The following is a 23,238-nucleotide window of genomic DNA, read 5'->3' as shown; positions in this document are numbered from 1 at the left end:
ATGTGAATAATTATCAGACTATAAAAGCCAGCAAATGTGCTATTTTCTATCGCTCTAAATCATCAAACAAATAAAGTGTGAAACAGCATTTTTGAATATAATTTTCCCCTCTAATGGCTTAGAATTATTATCAAGAACAATGAAAATAAATAAGCAAATGCCTTGTGAGTTAAAAATTAAACGAGCGTGTCACGAAGAGGAACACAGACTGTCTTGGAGAGCGGGGACCTGTTCGGGAGCCATTAGTTACGATGAGGACGAGTAGCAGGGCTCTGGGCCGTGCAGGCCCCTCCGGCCAGAGAGGTGAGCGCCTGCGCCCGCCTGCCAGCCACCCCTCGTCTCCTCGAACGCGCCGGCTGCCCCAGGCCGCGGGGTCTGTTACAGGTGGACAGGGGTCCATTGCCAGGAGGGCAGCATTTCCATGGTAATGAGGCAACTCCCAGCATGCTCTCCTGCAAGGATAAAAAGCTCACTGGGCCCGAGGCTCTCAAGTCCACAGCCGCCCTTCCCTCCAGGCCCCTCAGCACCTGCTGGGGGCCCCGTGCTGTCCGCAGCCGTCTGGCTCTGGAGTCGGGACATGCGACGCTGTGATGCTTTCTTTCTTCCCCAAGACTCTGGTGACTCTGCCGGTGACGAGCACCCAGCCTGACAGCTTCCACTGCGCGAGGCTCCCGGCAATTAGGTGCCGTGACGAGAAAGCTCATCTCCCCACCCTCCTCCCTCTCTGTTGAAGAACGTGTGCCCAGAGCAGGGGTCCAGCCAGGAGCCCTTTGGAAATGTCAGCTCGGCCTGACACGTGTTGGAGGGTGAGGAAGTTAATTTCACAGTGTGTGCACAAGGCCTGGGGAGACAGGCCCCTGGCCGTTTAACATGCCATAATTATGGAAACAGAAACAAGAAGGCAGGGGCCACTGGAAGTGCTGAGACCGTGTGTCAAGTCGGAGGCCACCTGGCACGAGCAAGCCGTCCACACAAGCCCCAGAGGCCACGGTGGCTCCAAATGCCAGCAGCCCTGCTAGGGCCCCGCGTGCTGGGCGCATGGAAAAGCCATCATTACTGCCGTCCTCAAACACAAAGGCCCGTCTTGGCCCACAGCCCGCACCCTCTCTGGCCACGCGTTGGCTGGGCAGGTCCAGTATACCGCCCCGCACTCTGGGCAGGCTGAGCAGAACGACCCGGTCACAGAACGGGCTTCCCCACAAGCCTCCCGGCCGACGGGGCACCGCCTTTGAGCTGGTTAGTGGAGCAGGAGGGCCCAGGCAAACACAGTCATGGTGGTCACCCCTCATCTGATGTCCAAGCGCATCAGGTGACTTCTGTGTCTAGTATGTCACGTGTGGCACGTAAGTTATGCCTCGATACAGCTATTAACAATGCCCCAGCCCTGTGGACATGGGAGTGGTGAGTCCCAGTCCCTGCCCCAGTTTCTGGGCTCAGGACCACAGATGCATTTGGCTCTTCAGGGTCTTCTGGGCCCAGAACCAAAGCATCCAACAGGGTAAGATGAGCCCATCTCAGAGGAACCAGAAACCCACAGATACCACCTCCGGAAAAGGCACCAGGCCCTGACAGCTTTACTGAGAGCCTCACAAAACTTCCACACTAAAGGGCCAGTGCCCACCTACACTTACGGTTACCAAGCAGACAAGAAGTTCAGATGGCACGGAACTCCTCCTATGAACCCGGCATATTTTCGAAAGAAAGAATGAATGGGGAATGCAGTCACCGACACAGGACAAAGACACACAGGAAAAGGATAGGCCGGTGTCACATAGCTGCCAAGTCCTAGGTAAAATATTAGAAAATCAGACACAGAAGTGTATTATGCGACTAACCCTTTACCCCAAGGCTTGCAAAAACAGCCCAACAAGTAAAAATCTACATAAAATTCCAAAGCATTCAGTATTGAAGCTCTCAGCCCCACGGTCACAGTGCACGATGAGGCAGGAGAGGCATTCCGGAAAGGGCAAGTTGTCCGTTCCCACAGCAGACGCCAGCCAATGCCGTAGGTCAAGAAAAAGACGCAAGGACAGTAAACGGAAGGCGAGAGACAAACTTTTCTCCGAAACAACACGGTCTTCTCCTTGGGAGAGCGGAGAGCAGCTGGTGAACAACGGAGTGAGGCGGTCCAGCCAGGGAGCAGAATGAACGCTCAGCGTGAGGACAGCCAGCCGTCCTCCGCACCAGAAGGGCATTCGCAGCACGTCGTGAAACCCACCAGGTACACCCCGCCCCTGGTCTGTGGTCCCGAGGCAGGAGCTCCCCGCCACGGAGGAGGCTGAACGCAAACCCGGGGGAGTGCTCACCACTGACGGACTCGCAGAGTCTGACCCAGGGGAGCCGACGCGCATCTCCGCGAAGCTGGCGCTGCGGGGTAATGGGACCGCGCGCAGCCTCCGTCCGGGGCAGGAGAGCCACAAACACCCATCAGGATGCTCCCTCACCCGCGAGCTAGTCCCTCAGTAAACGAGGTAAGAGACCACGCTGTGGTCTGACAGCACCGACTGCCTTTGCGACACCGGGGTGGCGGGGTCGCTACGCCGGGTGGGAGCAAGGTGGCCTTATCGTGATGGTTGGAATGTGAAAACAGCATTAATAATAGTCACGCCAGGGGCACCCGGGAGGCTCAGTCAGCTAAGCGTCCGACTCCTGGTTTCGGCTCAGGTCACGATCTCACGGTTCGTGGGATCGAGCCCCACGTCGGGCTCTGTGCCGACAGCGTGGAGCCTGCGTGGGTTCTCTCTCTCCCTCTGTCTGTTCCTCCCCTCCCCTGCTCACTCGCTCCCTCTCGCGCGCGCGCTCTCTCTCTCTCTCGCTCAAAATAAATTAATTAATTAAAAAAAAAATAGTCACGCCAGATGGCAGGGGTCACCCCACACATCAGTCTAGAGAAATAAAAGACGTTAGAAAAGGCACTCGGCACGGGGCGCCTGGGTGGCTCAGTCGGTTGAGCGTCCGACTTCGGCTCAGGTCATGATCTCACAGCTTGTGAGTTCAAGCCCCACATCGGGCTCTGTGCTGACAGCTCAGAGCCTGGAGTCTGTTTGCAATCCTGTGTCTCCCTCTCTCTGTCTGCCCCTCCCCCAGTCTCACTTTGTCTCACTCTGTCTCTCAAAAATAAATATTTAAAAAAATTTAAAAAAAAATTAAAAAAAAAAAAGCACTGGGCAGACAGACTTGCCCTTAAAACAGGCAGAAGACGTGCAAAGGGCCTTTAGGGACGGATAGCCTGGGGTCCCCGTGCCTGCTAGGATGGGAGGGAGAAGCCCTGGTAGCAGCCCAGGCTACCTGGACGGGGACACTGATTGCAGGGGGCTGATGCAGGGACGGAGGGGCACGAGGACCCCGTCCCGGACACTCAGGACAGAAAGGGTACACGTGCAAGCCCCTGAGCAGCCCCTGAGCGGGGGCTCCGGGCCCGGGGGGGCTCTCGTGCAGCCCCGGCTGGTCTCCGCTGCACCAGGGAGCTCAGCCCGGACTGCGCAGCCCCTCCCTGAGCGAGCGGCTGGAACTGTCCAGAAGTCCCATCTCGACTTCCAAGGAGCCTCGTTCGGCAGCGAGGCAGCCTCCCTCGTTTGTCCTGGCGCTGCAGCCCCTTTGTACGACGAGCACAAACACGTGCCGGGGAGATAGGATCGGCAGAGGACCAGGGTGGCTTGTTCCCAGGAAAGAACCTCATTGAGTCACGGTGGTTTATCTTTAATGGATCGTTTTACGGGACAAAAGGCGATGGAATTCGGTACCTGGCGCGAGCAGTGTCAAGGATTTCAAATAATGACGTTTTTTATTGAGACGCATGCAGGAGATAGACAGAGAAAACAGGGCGTCTCCGATGGGATGCCCGCGGCGCCCATGCGGGAGACAAGGGTGTGCTGCAGGCGGGAGGGCTCGCCGAGGCCTCTCCCGGGGCCGTGGGCCCCCAGATGCTCCCAGCCCACCCCGGGGGAGCCAGGGAAGCCGAGACCCCGGCCGGCTCACACACGGCCAGCCCGCGTTAACCAGGGAACCGACTTCCGAGGCGAGTGGTGTCGAGCCTGCCGTTAAATGCTGAAGTGGAGGCATCTGATCCCAAGCCCTGGTTCGTTTTAGACCCGGGAATTATTTTTGTCATATGACGGACTGAAACTGCCAAGGCACGTGTGTGTTTTTGATGTTTTAAAGGGGGGGGGGGGGGGCTTCTCAGGTGAGGCTCTGAACGGCAGGCCGGAGAGTGGAGCCCAGAAGGGAGACTGAGGTGCGGGGACGCGGGGCCAACGCGGAGCACCCCCGGCTCCCCCTCGGAGCACCGCTCTGAACGTCCGCTCGTAAAGCAAGGCGAGCCAGAGGTGGCCTCCCGCTGCACCCACACCCACGGCCCCCAAACTCCTCCGGCCGGAGGCGCGTCCGCAGCGGGGAGGCCCCCCCGACGCGCTGGTGTTTGCACACGGGCGGTTTGAAGCAAGGGAACAAGGACAGGACGCGGAGGGACGCGGCCGAGGGGAATGAGGCCGATGTCGGCCGCCCCGGCCCCGTACCGGCACGAGCCCAGGACACGGCGACAAGCTGGGTCGGACCTGGGAAGGTGGCTGGGAGTCTGGCTCTCTCCACGGGCCGCGAGCAGCCGGGACATCATCAACGCGGGGAGGCTGAGGTCTGTCGAAGTGATTTCCGACGCCCTGGACGTGTGTGCCTTCCTCGCACACACACCCGCAGACGGCGGGGCCCCTGGCGACGGCAGGACGGGCCACAGGGGGCCCTGAGCCCCCCACCTCCTGCTGCCGTGCCGGGAAGAGGGAGCACGCTCCTAGCCGGAGTTTTGAGCAAAGTTGACAAAGACTCTCTCTCTCTCCTTGCCCGCAGATTTGCAGGAATCTCCCTTGCAGAGGAGCTGAAATCTGCCCACTGCAACCCTGCTGGCATGATAGAAATTTGCCATGGAAACCAGCCCCTGTGTGCAGACCCCGAATCTCTGATGGCTCGTCTAGCTAACAGGCGGGGAAAGCGACTCCTGGCCAGGAAGGCCGTCCCCCCCTCCCGCCCCGGTGGGGGGAGGGGACCCCGCCCACAGTCACAGGCTCAGTGGGCTCCTGACCCGAACACTGCGGGGTGGGAGGCGCTCAGCGACGACGTTTTGAAGAGAAGAACCCACGGTTTCTTGGAGTGGTGGGCAGAGAGGGGACTCACCTGGCGCTCCGGCCCGGGAGCCGGAACTCGGGCCGCCTACGGCAGAAATCCCGCCTCCCTCAGCACAAGCCGGCCGCGGCTGTTTGCGACTCTGAACACAAGACTCTGAAGTGAGTGAAGGCCCATCTGCTCCTGCCAGACCGAGCCAGTGGGGACGTGGGACAGGCCAGCGACGTCTGGGCCCTCGAGCGGCCGGCAGACAGAAGACGGGGACACCCAGCGGGGACACCTGCCGGCCCAAAGCCCCCACGTTGCGGCCTGGGCCCGCCCCCCAGCCGATGCATCCTCTGGGCCAGAGGAACCTTGCTGGGATGTGGCTGCCTGGACGAACCCTCTCGCCCGCCCGCCCTCCAGCCCCACGCCCCTGGCCCGGCCGCCCGCCCGCCAGCCCACCCTCCAGCGGGGCCCTCTCCACGGGCTGCCGGCCTCCATCTCTTCCTACGGGCCTCAGCCCTCAGGCTTGCGGACCTCCTGCCACCACCCCGCCTGGCCCTGCTCTGGGGGCGTGGGGCCACGCCATCAGCTCCTGTCCTGACGGGTGGCATCGATCCCGGGTTCATGCTGGACCCAGAGTGGGCACTCGGTGAGGACGTGAACTGACTCATCTAGCCCTCTCCCTTCCCCGCCCCCCTCCCCCAGACCCCACCCCCCCCCACCGGACAGGGACCTGGACGATGTTTCTCAGGCTTCCCGGCCGAAAGTGCAGCCACGTGACCAGGCTCCAGCCAGTGAGACGGGAGAAGCCGTGGCATCCTGTGGCCGCCCATCGACGTTTCTGGAATACACCCCCCACACCCTCACGCCCCACCCGGACACCTGCGTGACCTCTGCGGAAGCCACGCGTCGGCCGGCCCGGGTCCCCGCCATCCTGTCTCCGCCTCCCACGGGAACCCGACAGCTTCCACTTCGGCTCAGGTTGATTCGGTGACAGTGCTGGGGGCTCCGTCAGAGTCCTTCCCCTCCCGCACCTTCAGGTCCAGGCCACCTCCGCCACCCGGGACACACCCTGTCCCCGAGGCTGAGCGACCGCCCGGCCACCTGCTCCCAGAACCCGCCACCCCTCCCGATTCTCAGGGAGACGCTCTGAGGGGCGAGGGGAGCAGCGGTGAGGAAAGGGGGCTCGACCACAGCCCCTCCCTCTGGGAGCTCCGCAGCCCTGAGCTGGGGCCCGGCCAGCCTGGGCCTCACCCGCGAGGAGGGCGGCTCAGGGCTGCAGCAAGACGGGCAGGCTCTCGGAGCGCAGCCTGGCACACGGGGAGCATCGCCCGCGGCCACTGCCGTCGGGATGTCTCAGGACGTCCTCGTGTGCAGTCACGGACACCGTGCCCAGGCATCAGGTAACAACGCTAACGCGGCGGGTGCAGCTGGCCAGGGCGGAGACGGCCCCAACGCCCGTCGACAGTGAACCGATGGACGGACGGACAGACAGGTGGAGGCGGAGTCCCCCAGCAGATAAAAACGAACAAGCCACCGGTTCACGTAACGGGGGTGTCTTCCTCACAAACCCCGAGCACAAACACAAGGACAAGTCAGTCCATCTGTGTGGAGTTCAAATCCAGCCAACACTCGGCACGCTGCCCGGGGCCACAGGCACACGTAGGGAAAGGACCCGTCAGGCCAGGAGGAGGACAGTCCTGAGGGCAGTCATCAGCTCTGGGGGGGGGGGGGGGGGGGGGGAGGGGGTGCAAAGGGTGGGGTAGGGGGTGGGCAGTGGGGGGGAGGTTACACAGGGGCAGGCCGCACAGTCATGCGGTACACGGCACGTAAATACGTATCTTCGGGGCGCATACACATTTTGCACACTTTTGTACCGCGTTATATTTCACAACAAATTCTTTATGGCAGACGCGGTTCTCAGATGCCCCTAAGTCTTCCGGCCCCCGCTTGCAATTAACTGCCCTTGGTCCTAGTGTGCCAGATTTTTCCTGTTCTAATTAAGGTCCCACATCAGGACACCCTAAAATAGGGAGATTACCTCGGGTGGGCCTGACCTAAGCAGGTGAGCCCCCACAAGGGGCAGGGCCCTTCTTCAGGAGAGGATCCCATGCTAGCCTGAAGATGGGGGCCGGGGGCCGGGGTGGGGGGGGACACATGGCAAGTTCTGAGTGACCTCTAGATGCCGACAGCCCAGAGCTAGCAGCCGGCAAGGACTCCAGCCTCTGTGACCTTGAACCGAGGACCCAGCTGGCCCACAGAACCTACAGAACCGTGAGCAAATCAGTGCAGGCCACGAGCCCACTCGTGCAGCAGCAGCAAACCAAAGCCACCTCGACTTGAGGGAAGGAGGGAGAAGAGAGATGAAAACCCCCCGACACGAGTGTGCCAGGATGCTCACGTCCGTCCACTGCGTGCACGGGGCACGAGGCTGTTCCGCTCACTCTTCCCTTTTTTTTTTTTAAATTGTTTTTTAACGTTTATTTATTACTGAGAGACAGCGGGAGACAGAGCGTGGGCAGGGGAGGATCACAGAGAGAAGGAGACACAGAATCCCAAGCAGCTCCAGGCTCCGAGCCGTCAGCACAGAGCCTGACGCGGGGCTCGAACTCACTGGCGGTGAGATCACGACCCGAGCTGAAGTCGGCCGCCCAACCAACCGAGCCACCCAGACGCCCCCCCCATTCCCTTTTCCGATATTGGAAACTTCCTCCCTCCCTCCGTCCCTCCTTCCTTCCTTCCAAGAGTACACTTCAGACAGGACGGCATGGGAACAGGGAAGGGAGGGCACTTACACGGGAGACACCGGAGGGCCCACCTCAGCCGGGGGACCAAGGCCAACGCCGCGGTGACAGCACGCACCCCCAGAGTGGTGTCAGGGGGAGGGCGCTTCACTCGGGGGGTCCTCCTCCCTAAACCCATCGCCCCAGTCTCACTACGAGAAAAGCCGCAGCCACACCCAAGGAAGGGCCTTCTAGAAAACCCTGCCCGGGGCCTCCTCGCAACTGTCACAGGGCATCAAAACCGAGGGAAGTCGGAGAAGCCTCCACAGCCCAGAGGAGCCCAAGGAGACGGCCGAGTCCACGTCACGTGGGCACCTGGGACGCTTAGGACCTAAGCGTGGGCTTTACTTATGAAGAACGGATCAACGTTGGTCCATTAACCGTGACCAATGCTCCGGCCTGACGGGAGGTCCCAGCGGGGAACAGCGCGGGGCGGGGGGAGCGCCTGGACTTTGTCCTCGGTGTCTCCATAAAACCGGAACGGCTCTAAAAGCTGAAGTCTTTTTCTAACAAAACACGCCACCGAAAGAGGAAAACAGGCAGAGAGCGCCCCGCAGTGGCACGTTCGCCCAGGGGCGGGGGAGGGGTGGGGATGGGGGGTGGGGGGGGTGAGGGGGGCTCCGACACGGGGCCTCCCGCCGCCCCCACCAGGGGCCCCATTCCGCAACGTCGCCCGCTGCCCAGGGGCTCGTGATGCGTCAGGCCGCCCGCGGAACCGGCAGAGCCCCTGCTCGCTCTCTCGCTCTCACCGGCTTTTCGAGGAGCGTGTGGCGAGATTTTTCCTTCGCGGAAGGCCGACCCTCCCCTGCTTCGCGCGACGTTAAAATCACCGCGCGATCCGTGCGCAACGCCGACCGTGCCCGTCCCCGCCGGCGTGCCGCGAGACGCAGGGGCCGAGCGCAGCCCCCGGGAGGGCGCCCCGAAACGCGCCGGGCCTCCCGCGTCCCCTGGTCCAGCCCGAGCGACACGCTGTCAGGTGCTGCCGGAGCCGCGACAGGCCGTGAGGCTTCGGGGCGAGTGAGGCTGCGAGGAGGAAGCGAGTCGGACAAACGCCGCGCCGTGGGGGTCGCAGTGCGCTGCGCCACGCCGGGCAAACCCCTCCAGAAGCGCCCCCGGTACTCGCTGTGGTCGCCAACCGCGCGCTCCTGTCCTCGCAGCCCGACACCACCAGGCGCCCGGGCTTGAGACGCACGGCTCTCCGCGGCCTCAGGGGTCAACGTGCCGACGCCGAGATCAGCTCTCGGTTTTAGGTTCGCCGCACACCCGGCGAACAGAAAGCCTGGGCCGGCGGCGTCGCGGATGAAAGCGTGGTTCTGACCGAACGGGGCCAAGGGCTCCTTAACGACGGGGCGGGGACCCAGGCGGGGCCCAACACGGCTCTCCTCCCACAAGCTCTCCCTCGCACAGGCCCTCCTGGTCACGGGGCCAAACCACCGATCCCAACGCCTTGAGGGCGGCCTGATGCCAGGCTCCAGCCGAGACCCCCCTCCCCGTGGCTGTGGGTGAGGTGGCCCTTAGTGACCTCCCGGGGCGCCAGGTCCTCCGGCCACACGCACACACATCTGCACGCCCTAGGGTGACCGGACACGGCAGGCTGCCCACTGGGGGGGGGGGGGGGGGGGTCCGGGAGGCGGGACTTTTGCCTCTGAAGCCGAGCACACGCACGTGCATTGTGCAAGGACACAGAGGGCACATGGCTCAGGCACAAACAGAACGAAGGGCAATCAGTGCCGTTGCCCTGGTCGTGGTCACCATTCAAGGAGGAGCTTCCAGAAGGGGGACCAGGAAGGCTCTCCCCGCCTGCCCAAGGCCCCGTGCCTCCAACAGGGAAGCCGAGGGCCGCGGCAAGCCCAGCGAGAGGCAGCAGAGGTTCTGACCCAGAACCCACGGGCCGGGAAGATGGGCCTCAGTTGGTCCCACTCAGCACTCTCGGGGCCTCACTCGGCCACCTGGGACAGCAGCCACCTTCTGGCAGAAGGGGGCCCCGTCGTGAAACTTCCCCAGTGGCCTGTTTGGGGCAAGGCCGTGTGGGCCACGGACGGACTCCGGCTGCAGGCCCGGGGCCGCGCTGCATCAGATTTAGGCATGCTGGGGGGGCAGCCGCTCCCCACCCCGGCGTGCTGACACGCTCAGGGACCTGCCCGCCACCTCATCTATTACCTTTTCATCAACGGGGCTCTGACGCCTCCAGCCTCGGTGGGGATCTGCTCTCGGGGGACCTCCCTGCTCTAAAACCCTCCTTCTGTGGCTGTTTCTGTCACTCTCACACACGCGGGACCCGGGGCTAGGGAAAGAGGAGCCTGGCGGGCTCCCCTGCTGCTAACAAGGCACAGACAGAGCTGCCTTCCTTCCGGCATCCTGGTGGCTCTTTTCCATCCAGCCCCCCCTCCCCCGCTCCCACCCCCTGCCCTGCCCCACACCGTGGTCACACTGAGCTGCCCGGGGCAGCGGGGGGGCTGGGGGGGGAGCCTCTGTCCCCAGATGCCCAAATGGGGGTTTGGCCCGGGGTGAGGGAGGGGGGATGGAGAGCATCTATTTCACTTCTGCTACGTGTCCGGGTGACAGGACACAGCGTTGGGAAGCTGAGTTATTAAAACCAATCTGTGAAGCCGTCGGGCTCCTACCGATTTCCATCCACGTTGGCGGCAGGCCGAGCCCTCCCTGCCACCACGGAGCCTCTCGTGGGCCAGAGCCAGGCGGCTGGGAGGAGTTACTCCTGTTGCCGGATGAGGGCTGCACCTGAGTCAGGAAACGGGGACCCCCCGGTCCCCGCTGAGCCAGGCTCTCAGAAGCCATGAAGTCTCTAAGGCCCCTCCAGTCGCCCCCCCCCCGCCCGATGCCGGCGCTCTCCACCACCGGCCACCAAGGCTGCTGCCCACGCAGCTTCCTGAGGCTCCGTCAACCACCCCACCCACGCCCCCAACTTCCCAGTCCCGCTCCCTGGGGACCAGGCAGGGGGCGCACTGGCCGGGCACCGTGGTCCAGCAGCGCCACCTGCAGCCAGGTCCGGGGACAGCCGGGAGGGAGGCAGGGAGGCACACAGCCAGAGGGCAAGGGAGCAGCCCAGCGGCCCCCTTCCCCCAAGAGCCTTGCCCCGCCTCCCTGGGCAACAGAGCCACCAACCCGGGACCCAGCACCTCCGCCCCGCCTCTCACCCAAGCTGCAGCCACAGAGCAGGTAACGTGGAAGCCGACCCGCACCCGCGCCCACAATGCCCTCCCCTCCCTTGTGCCCCCTCGTGCAGGGAGCACGTGTCCTCAAACGCAGACACGTGCACACACTCACGCACGAACGCGCACGCGGGCAGCCACAGCCGTGCCTGCTGGGACCCAAGCTTCCCCGTGGCAGAAGGAGAGCTGCCCAGTCCCTCTCCTGAGAAACCTCCCTGAGGGAAAATCCCAGAGGAAAACTCTAGGGGCAGCTGCTCCACAGGAAAAGTTCTCAGCGCGCCCGGTGCCCCCCCCCCCCTCCCTCCCCACACGCTACTTAGAAGGATCCACTCGTCGCACCCGGGGCCCTGCGTGAGCCAGCGGGGCTCCGTGCCCTTTGCGGGAGCACAATCCAAGGGACCCTCTCCCCAGCCCCCGGGGCAGGGAGCCCGCACGGGCACGCGTACACGTGCACGAGAGAACACGTGTGCACACAGCACGTGCGTGTGCAGACGTGCGTGAACGCGACACGCGTGCGGCTCTGAGGACGCGTGCTCCCCGCCGGGGCGCGTGAGGACGACCCGAAAGACCGCATCCCAGGCAAAGAGAGCAGGAGGGAGGCACTGGGGAAGCGGCGGGGAAACTGCGGCAGCGCCCCGCCCTCGGGGGAGGCTGCTGAGTCGGCCCAAACACTGGGGCCAACCTAGCTGTCCCCGCCCAGGGGCCCTGAGTAGGCCTCTGGGAGGCACATCCTCCACCTACTCCCCCCCCCACCCCTCCCCACGGGCCCAGGGGAGCGGCGGGAGGCAGTGCTGTCGCCCTGCGCGGGCCTGCATCTGCGAAACAGAAACGGGCCAGCTGGGCGTATCACAGGGCCCCACCCGCAAGCTGACGAGCCTCGGGACCCACAGGGGCCAGATGATTCAGGGAATGGCTGCGGGGGCCCATCTGGTGCAGGGGCCCCGGGACAGGCCGTGGGACGTCACCTCCAGCTAAACGGCCACCAGGGGCTCCGGGAAGGCCCGGGTCCAGGGCAGGTGTCCGGCTCCCCTCTCTGGACACCGAGCCCCCGGGCCGCCCCACCACCCGGGCACGGGCCGCGCCACCCGAATCGTGGCCGAATGGCCCAGCCGTCCCCCGCGGGCCCGTGCCCGCCCCTCCTGGCCTCGCTGACTGACCGGGCCCCGGGGAGGCCGGCGGGCGGGAGGGGGTTGCAAGTGCCGGGTCTATTTAAATCCCAACTCAAAAGGGGTTTTGAAGCACTCGAACGCGGCGGATGTTCTCAGCCCTCTGCCTGACGGCACTACCTGATGCCGGCCTTTTGAAGCAATTCCGTGCTTTTACCGACACCACGCTGCTCCCGCCACTGTGACCCACAAATCACTACTGAAGTAGCAACAGACCCAGAAAGGCCTCATAAGACGCCGTAAACCTGAGGACGGCGACACTTACAAGAGATGCCACCGGGATCCTCGGGAACGGTTGCAATTAAGCTGCTGCTGACGCGAGCGGGGCGGCTCAATCAGGGAGACGGGTGCTTGGGAGCCACGTGCCAGGGAGCAGCCCCCGCCCCCCACTCCCCACCACCCTCGAGCTCCGGGCAGGGGCGCCGCCCTCCTGGGGGCCGATGAGCTCCGTGACCACCAGCCCGGGGACCAGAGGCACGGCGCCCACCCCCCGGGCTGGTGTCTGGGGTGGCCTAGAGGAATCTCGCCCGGAAGGCCGGTTCCCACGGGGGCGGTGCCGCACTCCCAACAGGCTAAGGGGCCACTGTGGCCCCAGCACCGGGCCCCCTCTCTGTGCCAGGCTCCGGCTGGGGGCTGGGGACCCAGAGGAGACAGAGGGCCCTGCCCTCACGGGGTCCCCCATCTGGCAGGGAGATGCAGCGGCAGACGTAGCTGGTATGAGTGTGGGGCGCCCTGCCGGCATCTGGGGCCGGCACCCTGGTCTTGGGGGGAGGGCGGGAAGGCTGCCAGCATGGTGACTGAGCAGAGCTGCCCCGGCTGGGGGAGCAGGGAGCTTGGCAGAGGACGGGGCGCGGGAGCCGGCTCCCACACGGCCCGCCAGCCACCCCTAGTCAGCATGAGGGACCTTCACGTGCAACCTATCCGCCTTCAGGACCAGAACCAAGACCAAGGTCAAGCTGCCTTCCAGAACATTCTTTCCCTGAGATAAACTCCTGCTGTGCCCAATGCCTGCCTCGCAGACTGCTGCCTAGGGCTGTCAGGACTGGGTTGTGGCGAAGGGGCGGAAGGGGTGGAAACGGGGAGGGGAGGGGTTGGGAGGGGGGTGGACAGCAGGGGATGGAATGCTGGGCTGTGGCCTGGAGAACACCAAGCCGCTAGAGACAGGGGGCGAGCGTGCAGGGCCGGGTGTCCGTCAGTCCTGCCTGTCAGCTGCCCATCGGCCGGGGGCTGCTACCCTCCATATTCCAGGGCCGGCTCCCACCCACAGACAGCTCACGGAGCCCCCTCGTCTCCCTCGAAGCCAGCCCCCGCCTCTCGAGACTGGCCCGGCCCAGCCGCCTCCCTGGGCTCCCCCGGCCACTTCCCAAGTCAACCGCCCTGTGACCCGCGCCGCCCACCCCACGCTTCGCCCCACGTCAGGCAAGGCCACCCCATCCTCAGGCAGGGCCACGGCTCAGCGCTCAACCTGCCTCTGGCCAGCTCGTGCCAGGACTCAGCAGTGGCTCCTTTTTTATTGGTTTCGTTCTGGGCTTTAAGGGCTTTTTTCTCCCTTTCTGATCCCTCTCGCTAGTAGCCCCGGGCCAAAACCCAGGCGTCTGCTGGGGGGCTGAGCATTCCCACTGCCCACCCCGCAGTCCTCGCTCTCCTCCTGCTGCTGGTCCCAGGGGGCCTCTGGGGCGCTCAGGGCCGGGAGTCCATAAAAAGGATGAAAGAACCTGGGAAATTTCCACGGCGGGAAGCGGCAGCCAGTGCGGAAGGGTGGGGGCGCCATCTAGTGGCGCTTGGGGGAGCCACGCGGGGTCGGGACTGAGACGCGCCCCCCCCCCCCCCCCCCCCCCCCCCCCCCCCCGGCAGCACCAGGAACCATCGTGTCAGCGAGCCGGGCCGCGGCACACGCACACTCATACGCCACAAATACACGACCGCACACTTACACGTACACACGCTCACACACGGAACTCATGCACACGCACGTACACACCCATGCTCACGCGCACGTATGCTCGTGTACCTTCACACACAAACACGTACGTACAAACACAGATACACTTCCACGTACACGTACGCACGCTCACAAACACCACTCGCACACCCTCACACTCACATGCGAACACACACACGTACACGCGCACACAGCCCCAGCCTGCGGATCTGTACGGGAGCCAGAAGGCGGCTCGTCTGCACTCAGCCTGCCACGGCCCACGCGGAGGACGCCGGCTGCCGGGCAGAGGCTCTGGGGAAGGAGCACCTCACGCCCCACGCCGGTGGGGGCAGAGCGCAGCCCCTCTCCACAGGGGGGCCTGGGCCGGGGCCTCCACGGGGGGGGGGGGGGAATTTGGGGGGGGGGAGACGAGGTAACCCCCTGGGCAGCCCAGGGGTGACGCCGCCCTCCAGGAAACGCCTCCACTAACACGCTCAGGACCACGCGGGGTGTGAGATCCAGGCCTTTGCGAAATGGACATCACCAACCCCACCCATCTCTCTGCAAGTTTTCCCTGAAGGGCAACCGCCTCCCAGCTAGAGGCTGCAATGCTCAACAGCGGATTCGAAGCCACGGAATGCCACAGAGATAAACGGATCGAAAACAAGAAGCCCGTGGAGTCGTCACAGGATCCCAGCAAATCCCCGACGTAACACAATGCAGCACGAGGCACAGGTCAGAGGGCCCCGTGGCCCGCACGACGGCGGCCCGAAGATGTCCACGCCTTAATCACCACAGCTGCGCGCACGTGGCCTCACACAGGACAGGGACTCGGCAGACGGGATTAAGTCGAGGCCCCAGAGGCGGGGGTGACCCTGCGTTCCCAGGGGGCCAGCGTCCTCACGAGTCCTCACGGGACGGAGGCAGACAGACGGGCAGACCCCACGCTGCTGGCCGTGAGGACAGAGGAGGGGCTGCGGGGCCAGGGATCGGTGCCACCAGAAGCCGGCAGAGGCGGGAGACGGGCCTCCCTGGGGCACGGGGGTGGGAACTGCCCTGCGTACGCCTGGGTGTAGCCCGGTGAGACCAGGGTCATACTCCTGGCCTCCAAAAGTGTCAGAGAACACACGTGTGTCGTGATAAGCTCCTAGTGGTCATCGGTTACAGCCGCCCCGGGAAACCCACACAGAGCCCAGGCCACGTTCAGCCCTAACGCTTCCTCATCCTTCCCTGTCGGGGCAGGAGCCCACGGCCGGACAGCAGGGCCGGGGTTCCACCGTGCCAGCATCAGAGGTCAGGAGAGGGTGGTCACACGGCCAACACCTGGACCGGGAGGCCTGGCTTCCCCCCCTGGGGCCTCCTGCCGGAGTCTGAGCCTTCTGCTCAGAGCGCCTGCGCCCACCCGCCTTGGCAAGGGCTCCGGGGTGTCCCTGACACTTAAAGGGACCGGGGGTGGCCTCCCCCCATGCCTCTGGGCACGGGCCCAGCCGCTCAGGGCCCAGCTGTCAGCTGGGACACCAAGTTAAGGGGTACCTCGGCCAGGGTCTGCCTGGGTCCCCAGCCGGGCTGTGCACCCCCCCTCCCACCCCTGCCGTCTCCACACACAAAAGCACTCGGCTGAGCTCCGGAGTGCCACGCTCTGCTCCTGGGGGGGGGGGGGGGCTCCCCCCCCCTCCGCCCCCAGCTCCTTCTGAGCTGTGATGATTACTGTAACAGAATAACAGAACCTTCTGAGACAGCTGGGAAGAGGCAGGGAGGTGTAAAGCCCCGGCTCAGAAATCTCTGCTGGAAACAGCAGTGAACAAAGACAGCCTTGCACAGAAGGCGGCTCCGGCCGTCCTGCAGCAGAGGCTGGGTGCGAAGGGGGCGCTCGGCTCGGAGATTCCGGAACACGGGTCGCGCTGGATATTCGGCCCAGCCTGCAGGGCCCACGGCTCACAGACTGGCCCGCGGGGCGCACGCCCACACCAGCCCGGCAAACCAGTGGGTGCACCGCACCCCTGACCGCAGGGGGCCTGGAGCCGCTGTGGGGAGGCCAGGGGAGGCTCAGTGCTCACAGCCGCCCACCCCAGGCCCGCGGCCCCAGGGGGAGCCCCCGGCACAGCAGACACTTCGCGGATGCCACCCCCATGGTCTCCACGGGTAGCAAACCACAGGCTCTCGGGGGGGGGGGGTGGGGGGCAGGAAGCTCGTTTCTGGGGACACACATCCCCTCGTCACCGACCGAGACTGTCCCTGGAGCCAACAGGGCCAGACGCCCCTCAGCTTCCGCCTGCCCGGCCACGGGCCCAGCCGTGTCCCCGAGGGGTCGTCCAAAGGCACCCCCACCCCGTGTGCCCCGGACGAGCCGATCCGCAGCCCCTCCCGCGGCCCCGGCCGCCGCGGACGCTCACCAGGACTTGGGCTCCCCGAAGTGCAGGTAGTTGATGCTGTAAAGGTCCATGTCCTCCGTGTGCCAGGCGAAGGTGGTCTTCCACATGCCGAAGTACAGGTAGGGGGTGTTGACGCCCTCGATGATGGTGCCGCACTCGCGCTCCACCATGTCCAGGATGGTCCGCAGGCTCCCGATGTTCCACTGGGCCACGTCCTGCGGGCGACCCGCACGCGGTTGAGCGTGCGGTTGGTGGCCAGCCACCCCCGGGGCCCCGGCCGCCCCCAGACGCCGGCGGCAGCACAGGGAGGCCACGGCGTGGCCCCGCAGAGGGCCCGAGCGCCAGCGGTCGGCCCTAAACCCGCCCCAGGGTCTGCAACCCCCCTGAGACACCGGCCCCAGGCCAGGCAGTCAGGCAGGACCTTCTCCGGATTCCACACTGAGCTGTGCGTTAATCATGGGAGGCGACGGGGCGCCTGAGCGGCTCAGTTGGTTGAGCGTCTGACTTCAGCTCAGGTCATGATCTCACGGTTTGTGGGTTCGAGCCCCACATCGGGCTCTGTGCTGACAGCTCAGAGCCTGGAGCCTGCCGGATTCTGTGTCTCCCTCTCTCTCTGCTCCTCCCCTGCTTGCGCTCGCTCTGTCTGTCTGTCTCTCTCTCTGTCTCAAAAATAAACATTAAAGGGGCACCCAGGTGGCTCAGTCGGTTAAGCGTCTGACTTCAGCTCAGGTCATGATCTCACGGTTTGTGGGTTCGAGCCCCACATCGGGCTCTGTGCTGACAGCTCAGAGCCTGGAGCCTGCTTTGGATTCTGTGTCTCCCTCTCTCTCTGCCCCTTTCCACTTGTACTCGGTCTGTGTCTCTCTCTCTCTCTCTCAAAAATAAACAAACATTAAAAATATTTTTTAAAAAAATCACGGGAGGTGAAAGCCGTGCTGAGAATAGACACTTCTCCAAAGAAGACATCCAAATTGTGAACACACACGTGAAAAAACGCTCAATGTCACTCATCAGGGAAATACAATCAAAACCACAATGAGATACCACCTCACACCCGCAAAAATGGCTAAAATCAACAACTCAGGCAACAACAGATGCTGACGAGGATGCGGTGAGAGGGTCGCTTTTGCACTGTTGGTGGCAATGCCAGCTGGTGCAGCCACTCTGGAAACCAGCCTGGAGGTTCCTCAAAAAACTCAAAATAGAACCACCCTACGACCCAGCAATCGCACTACGAGGCAGTTACCCACGGGACACAGGTGTGCTGTTTCGAAGGGACGTGCTCCCCATGTTTATAAACATCAACAACAGCCAAACAAAGAGCCCAAATGTCCATCGATGGATGAATGGACAAAGAAGACGTGGTACACACACACACACACACACAGAATGGAATACTACTCAGCAATCAAAAAGAATGAATTCTTGCCATTTGCAACAATGTGGATGCAACCAGAGAGTATCATGCTAAGTAAAATTAGTCAGAGAAACACAAATATCATGTGACCTCGCTCATATAAGGAATATAAGATACCAAACAGACAAGCCTAAGGCGAAGGAAGCAAAAATAATATTAAAACAGGGAGGGGGACAAAACATAAGAGACTCTTAAATATACAGAACTGAGGGCTGCTGGAGGGGTGGTGGGCAGGGGGATGGGCTAAATGGGTGAGGGGCATTAAGGAAGACGCTTGTTGGCATGAGCACTGGGTGTTATACGTAGAGGACAAATCACGGGATTCTACTCCTGAGACCGTTATTGCGCTATATACTAAGTAACTTGGATGCAAATGTAAAAAATAATAACGATAAGTTTTTTTAAACGTGTGTGTGCCCCACAGGGCCCCTGGGATCCCCGTCCTCTGGCCCTCGCCACACCCAAGGGTGCACGCAACTCTGCCCTCAGGCCCGGCCACGTGGCCTCACAAGCTTGCCAATGCTCTGGGGTCCGGGCCAAGTGGATGAGCTCAGGGTCCCAGGGAGAGGGACCCTCCTTGTCCGGGACCCCCTTGCCACAGGACCAGCCGCTGGATGTGGGAAACCGAGGTCCAAGAAGGGGGAACCAGGACCAGGAGCAAGCTCGGTCCCTGACCTCCCAGGGCGAGGGCCTCTCCCTCAGGTTCCCAGGGGTGAGCTCACTTCGAGCCTGACACGCCCTTGGTGCCCAGCTTGCGAGAGCAGACCCACCCACGCTGCACAGTGGGACCCTCTAGCTGGAAGGCCAGCAGGCCACAGGTCAGACAGGCTCCCCAAGGTGGGCAGACTGCTGGGACCGACCCAGCAGTCACACCTCTTGGGAACCACAAGTCACGACCTGTCCTGATGGGTTCGGGGGCGGGGGGGGGGGGGGGGGGGGTCCTGGCCCTTCTCGGGAGGGGGCTTTATTCCCACCCACGCCAGCTGGGACCCCAGCCCAGATCTCAGGGGCACCCCCAGCTGCCCTCACGAGGAGCACGGCTGAGCAGATAAAGTGTGTTCCAGCAAGAAGGGACCTTCACAGTGACGATCTGGGGCGGGGGGCAGAGATGGCAGCTGAGGGGCCACCCAGGGCAGAACCCCAGGGCAGAGCACACCCAGGAGAGAGTCAGCCTCAGGAGCTTGGACATCAACCCCAGTAGATCCTTCCCAGGGTTGCCGGAGGTCCCTAAGTGTTAATAAACCGTCCCCTAGAAAAGGGTGGGTCCCACTCAAACCCCCGCGTGCTGAACAGCAGCATCTGTGCAGGGCCTCTGCACCACGTCTCCACCAATGCCTGGTCTACACCCCTGGACGGGCAAGGCCAGCATCAGGTCCGAGGGCTGAGGAGCCAGCAGAGGCCCCTCCGTTGCCCCAGGCACCCCCAGGGTCCTCCCAGCCCAGCACGGGGGCTGGAACATCCCCAGGTTTCCCGGATGACGGAGCGCTAGGAATTCAAGAGGAAAACCACGAGAGTAACTGGGGATTAGGAGGCCCCTGGCAGAAGGAAGAAAATGCCCCGTGTGGCCTCCGGAAGACCACTTTGTGACGGGGCTGCTTTGGTCCAGCTGCAGGGACAGGGCGCCCGATCAGGGCAGGAGGGGCTGATGATTTCGTAGGAAAGATTCTGCAAATCAGAACGCGGCTGCATTCCTCCTTTCCTCCCCCCGCCCCCGCCCCCCAAAGACTTGGCATGTAGACGTGCACGGAGCCCGGACAGAAAGCCCAGCCGAGCCTGCCGGGGCATCTTAGCACCCACGTTTCAAGATCGAGTCCCACGCGTGCGCCTTTCCCTGCACAGTTCACAGGACACGGCGTCCGTCACGCCCCCGGAGCCTCTCGGGGGCCCCGGTACTCACGTCATCGTACAGGGAGCCGCTGATGTCGGCCCCGTAGATGGGGGAGACGAAGGTGAGGTTCTTCCAGTACTTGCGCTCCAGATCGTCGAAGTCCTGGTGCCGCGGGGTGCAATACCTGTGGGAGGAGCAGCGCGCTGAACGCGGCCGTGGGGCCACCCCCATCCCCGGGGCGGAGAACACGGCCCCGTGGCCGCGGGAGGCTGAGCGCGTAAGGGGTGGGGCTGCCCCGCCTGGGACGCCGCGCCCCCGTCCGCCCCGCCAGCCACCCGGGACAGCAGGGGCTCGGAGGGTCCTCTCGATCCTCAACTCTGCAATTACGAGAATTACGAGGCCAGGCCGAGAGGCGGGCGCTGTGTGGGGGCTGCAGGAGGAGGCGGCCGCCGCCCTGCCCTCGAGGGGCGCTCAGGCTTGGGAGCAGGGAGACCGCCCTCGGAAACGGAAACGCACAAAGGAGCAGGGAGCGAGGGAGGGGACGCAGTGCAGGTGTGCGTGCGTGTGCCGGGGACGGGGCCACGGAGGCCCCTCAAGGTGTGTGGCTCCCCCTCGGAGGCCGGGCGTCGGGGCCCGTCCCCACAGCGGCCTCAGCCCCAGCCGCGTACTTCTCGCTGTTGGCCAGGCGGCGGTACTCCCCGACCGTCATGGCCTTCTTCTGGATGTTGTACTGTGTGAAGAGGCCCGACTGGCCCGTCACCACCTGCTGGATGGGGGCCGGGATGACCACGTCATCGATGTCATCGTACGTCTGCCTCGGCTTCCACTCCTTTGGGGGGATGATCTGCAAGACGGAGAGGGGCGACTCAGCGGCGCCTCGGACGCGGGCCTCGGACGCAGGGCCCTGCCCCGGAGACCAGCGGCGGCCCCCTGGGGGCGTGTCCGGGCCGCACGCCTCAGGGCACCCGGAACCTTCTATGCGCTTCATCAAACTCCCAGGTGGTCTGTGCGGGGCCTCGGGCACCACGGCCCCGGCCTCCCGACACTGCCCGTCAGGCCCCCTGCAGCTCAGGACCAGCCGGGCCAGGACCCCGGAAGACACAAGGAGACTGGAGAGAGGCGACAAGGCCCACGTGCAAAGACACAGAAGAGTGAGTGAGGCGCCAAAGGCAGGAGGGTGACGATGACACAAATCCGGGGGGACAAGACCTGGGAGGGCCACCTCAGGAAAAGCACACGCACTGCAGCTCTGGGCCAAGCCCTCGCCGCCCCTCTCCAGGAGGGACACGAGGGCTGCGGGAAGTGTCGCCCTAGGCAGAAGGGGGGCCAGGTCTCTGCTGAGCTTGCTCCCGGCCCTCCTCCTACCCCTCCTGGGCCGGGCGAGGCCTCCGGGCCGGGCAGGGGCCTCCTGGGTGCCAGGCGCACTTCTGTGAAGGCCCCTGTCCTGGGCAGGTGTTCGTAAACGACAAATCTCCTTCCCAGGCACCCAGCGGGCCACCCAACAGCTCTGGGAAAAGAACTAAACCAACCTGCCTTCAGCGCGCCAGCCAAGACCTCTGGGGAGGCCCGAGCCTCACCCAGCTGAGGGCCAGGGAGGACCATCGCGACACCGATGCTGAGTTTGCGGACGGCTTCCAGAACGGCTGCAGTTCATTCACCATCCCCAAGGACTCCCCTATACACATCGGTGTTAGAAAACGTTTTGCTTGGCAACAAAAACACTTACTCTCCAGTCACCTATTAACAACAGAAAGGCTCACCTCCACCGTCCGCACTGCTGGATTTATTGACAGACCAAGAGTAAATAACAACGGCCATTAGAAGAGGGCAATGGGTCCCACCCAGGGGGATCCTGCCCCCAAGTGACATTGAGCGATTTCTGGGGACACCCATGGCCGTCACGATCTCCTGGCATGGATGCGGGGTGCTGCTTAGGCCCCGGGAGTGCCCAGAGGGAATAACCCACCTTGAGGTCAGCAGTGCCCAAGCCGGGAACCCTGATTTTCATTAAATGGGGACACGGCTGCTCAATCGAGGCCTTTTCTGGGGACGTCCCCCCTCCTACTCTGTGCCCAGAGTTGCGGTAAGTGCCCTGGGTGCCCACGTCTGGTGTGAGGCCTCATGACAACGGGGTGTGGGGCTCAGCCTGCCAGTCCATGGTTTTCTTAGATTTCAAGTGAAAAATCAGACGAGTCAGGTGATAACGAGCAGCTAACACGCTGGAGGCTGGAAATGCCACAAATACAAATGAAAGAGCCTGTGGCTGGGGCACCCGAGACGCTCTCCCCGAGAACGGGTCCTGGGACGAAGGGCTGTGAGCCTGAGTGGCTCTTGAACCGTGGAGGTTGAACCCCCTCTTATAAAGAAGCCTGGACTTCCTCCTGCAGGAAAAAGGCCCTGGATCTGGTCCAAAATGTGTTCACCGCGGGGAACTGGGGAGTCTACCCACTCAGTTCCTTTGGAGGAAGCCGGTCCGTCAATTAAGGCTCTAAAATGAACCAAACGCGGGGCGCCTGGGTGGCTCAGTCGGTTAGGGGTCCAACTTTGGCTCAGGTCACGATCTCGCGGTTCGTGGGTTCGGGCCCCGCGTCGGGCTCTGTGCTGACAGCTCGGAGCCTGGAGCCTGCTTCCGATTCTGTGTGTCCCGCTCTCTCTCTGCCCCCCACCCCCACTTGTGCTCTGTCTCTCTCTACCAAAAATAAATAAATGTAAAAAAAAAAATTAAAATGAACCAAATGCATCACCCCCAAATTTTCGACTGCCGTGGAAAACATCAGGAAACCAGAGAGGGATGCTTCGGGCCCTCATGAGCTACACCGGCTGGCCACACACTAAGAAGGTTCTGGAAAAGGCACGTGACGAGCGGGCCCAACGTGCTGTGGCCTGACGTCCTCAAATCTCTGTGAGACCAGGGTCTGAAAGGAGGCTCCCGGGCGCACAACCGCTCACGGGTATCGTGGGCCAAAACGGGAGCACCCTGGCTCCTCCCCTCAGTGCCTGGCGGGCCAGCGGACGGACCCCTCCTCAAAGCTCCTGAGGCCGAGCCGCAGCCGAGGCCGAGAGGGACAGAAAGGCCACGCTCCCCAGGTGAACGAGGCAGTGCCAGGGTGGCTCAGGGTGGCTCAGGGTGTCTGGGCAGCTGGGCCAGAAGGCGCGCGGCAGGGGGAGCCCCCATAAGAGGAAACGAAATGAGGGGCCGGCCTCTGTCCCGACCCCTCGTGTTCCCAGAGCCATTTCGCAGGCTGCGGGCCTGGGGGGAGGAGCCACCGGACCGTAGGGACAGTCCCCAGGGGTGCGCCCGAGCGCGGAAGCCCCTGCCCCCTCCCACAGGACCCGACACCATGCCCCGCCCTGGTCCCCCCGCCCCACGCTCCCCAAGGAGCCCGGGGAGGCCCAGCGCTGGCCTGAGAGGGCAGGGGCCCAGCTGGGCACTGGCCCCAGAGCACAGAGCAGCCAGGGAACGTGACAGGGGCACCCCGACAGT

At 63.7% G+C, this 23,238-nt stretch overlaps 1 protein-coding gene across 14 annotated transcripts in view; it reads right to left on the bottom strand.

The window, feature by feature from the left end:
- Positions 1–23,238, bottom strand: part of KDM4B (lysine demethylase 4B) — a 132,492-nt gene that overhangs the window by 59,728 nt on the left and 49,526 nt on the right. For 13 of the 14 annotated variants that reach the window (XM_042928097.1, XM_042928102.1, XM_042928095.1 and 10 more), the window contains 3 exons: positions 20,423–20,598; positions 19,824–19,938; positions 16,531–16,724 (listed from right to left, as the gene is read on the bottom strand). In XM_042928097.1, the coding sequence (XP_042784031.1) occupies positions 16,531–16,724; positions 19,824–19,938; positions 20,423–20,598 (485 nt within the window). Of the gene's footprint in view, positions 1–16,530; positions 16,725–19,823; positions 19,939–20,422; positions 20,599–21,283; positions 22,322–23,238 lie in introns of those variants that run through there. The other variant, XM_042928103.1, reaches the window with a different exon arrangement.

The sequence above is a fragment of the Panthera leo genome, chromosome A2 (genome assembly GCF_018350215.1).
Source record: "Panthera leo isolate Ple1 chromosome A2, P.leo_Ple1_pat1.1, whole genome shotgun sequence".
Lineage (NCBI taxonomy): Eukaryota > Metazoa > Chordata > Mammalia > Carnivora > Felidae > Panthera > Panthera leo.
This window is presented reverse-complemented; position numbering and strand designations above follow the sequence as displayed.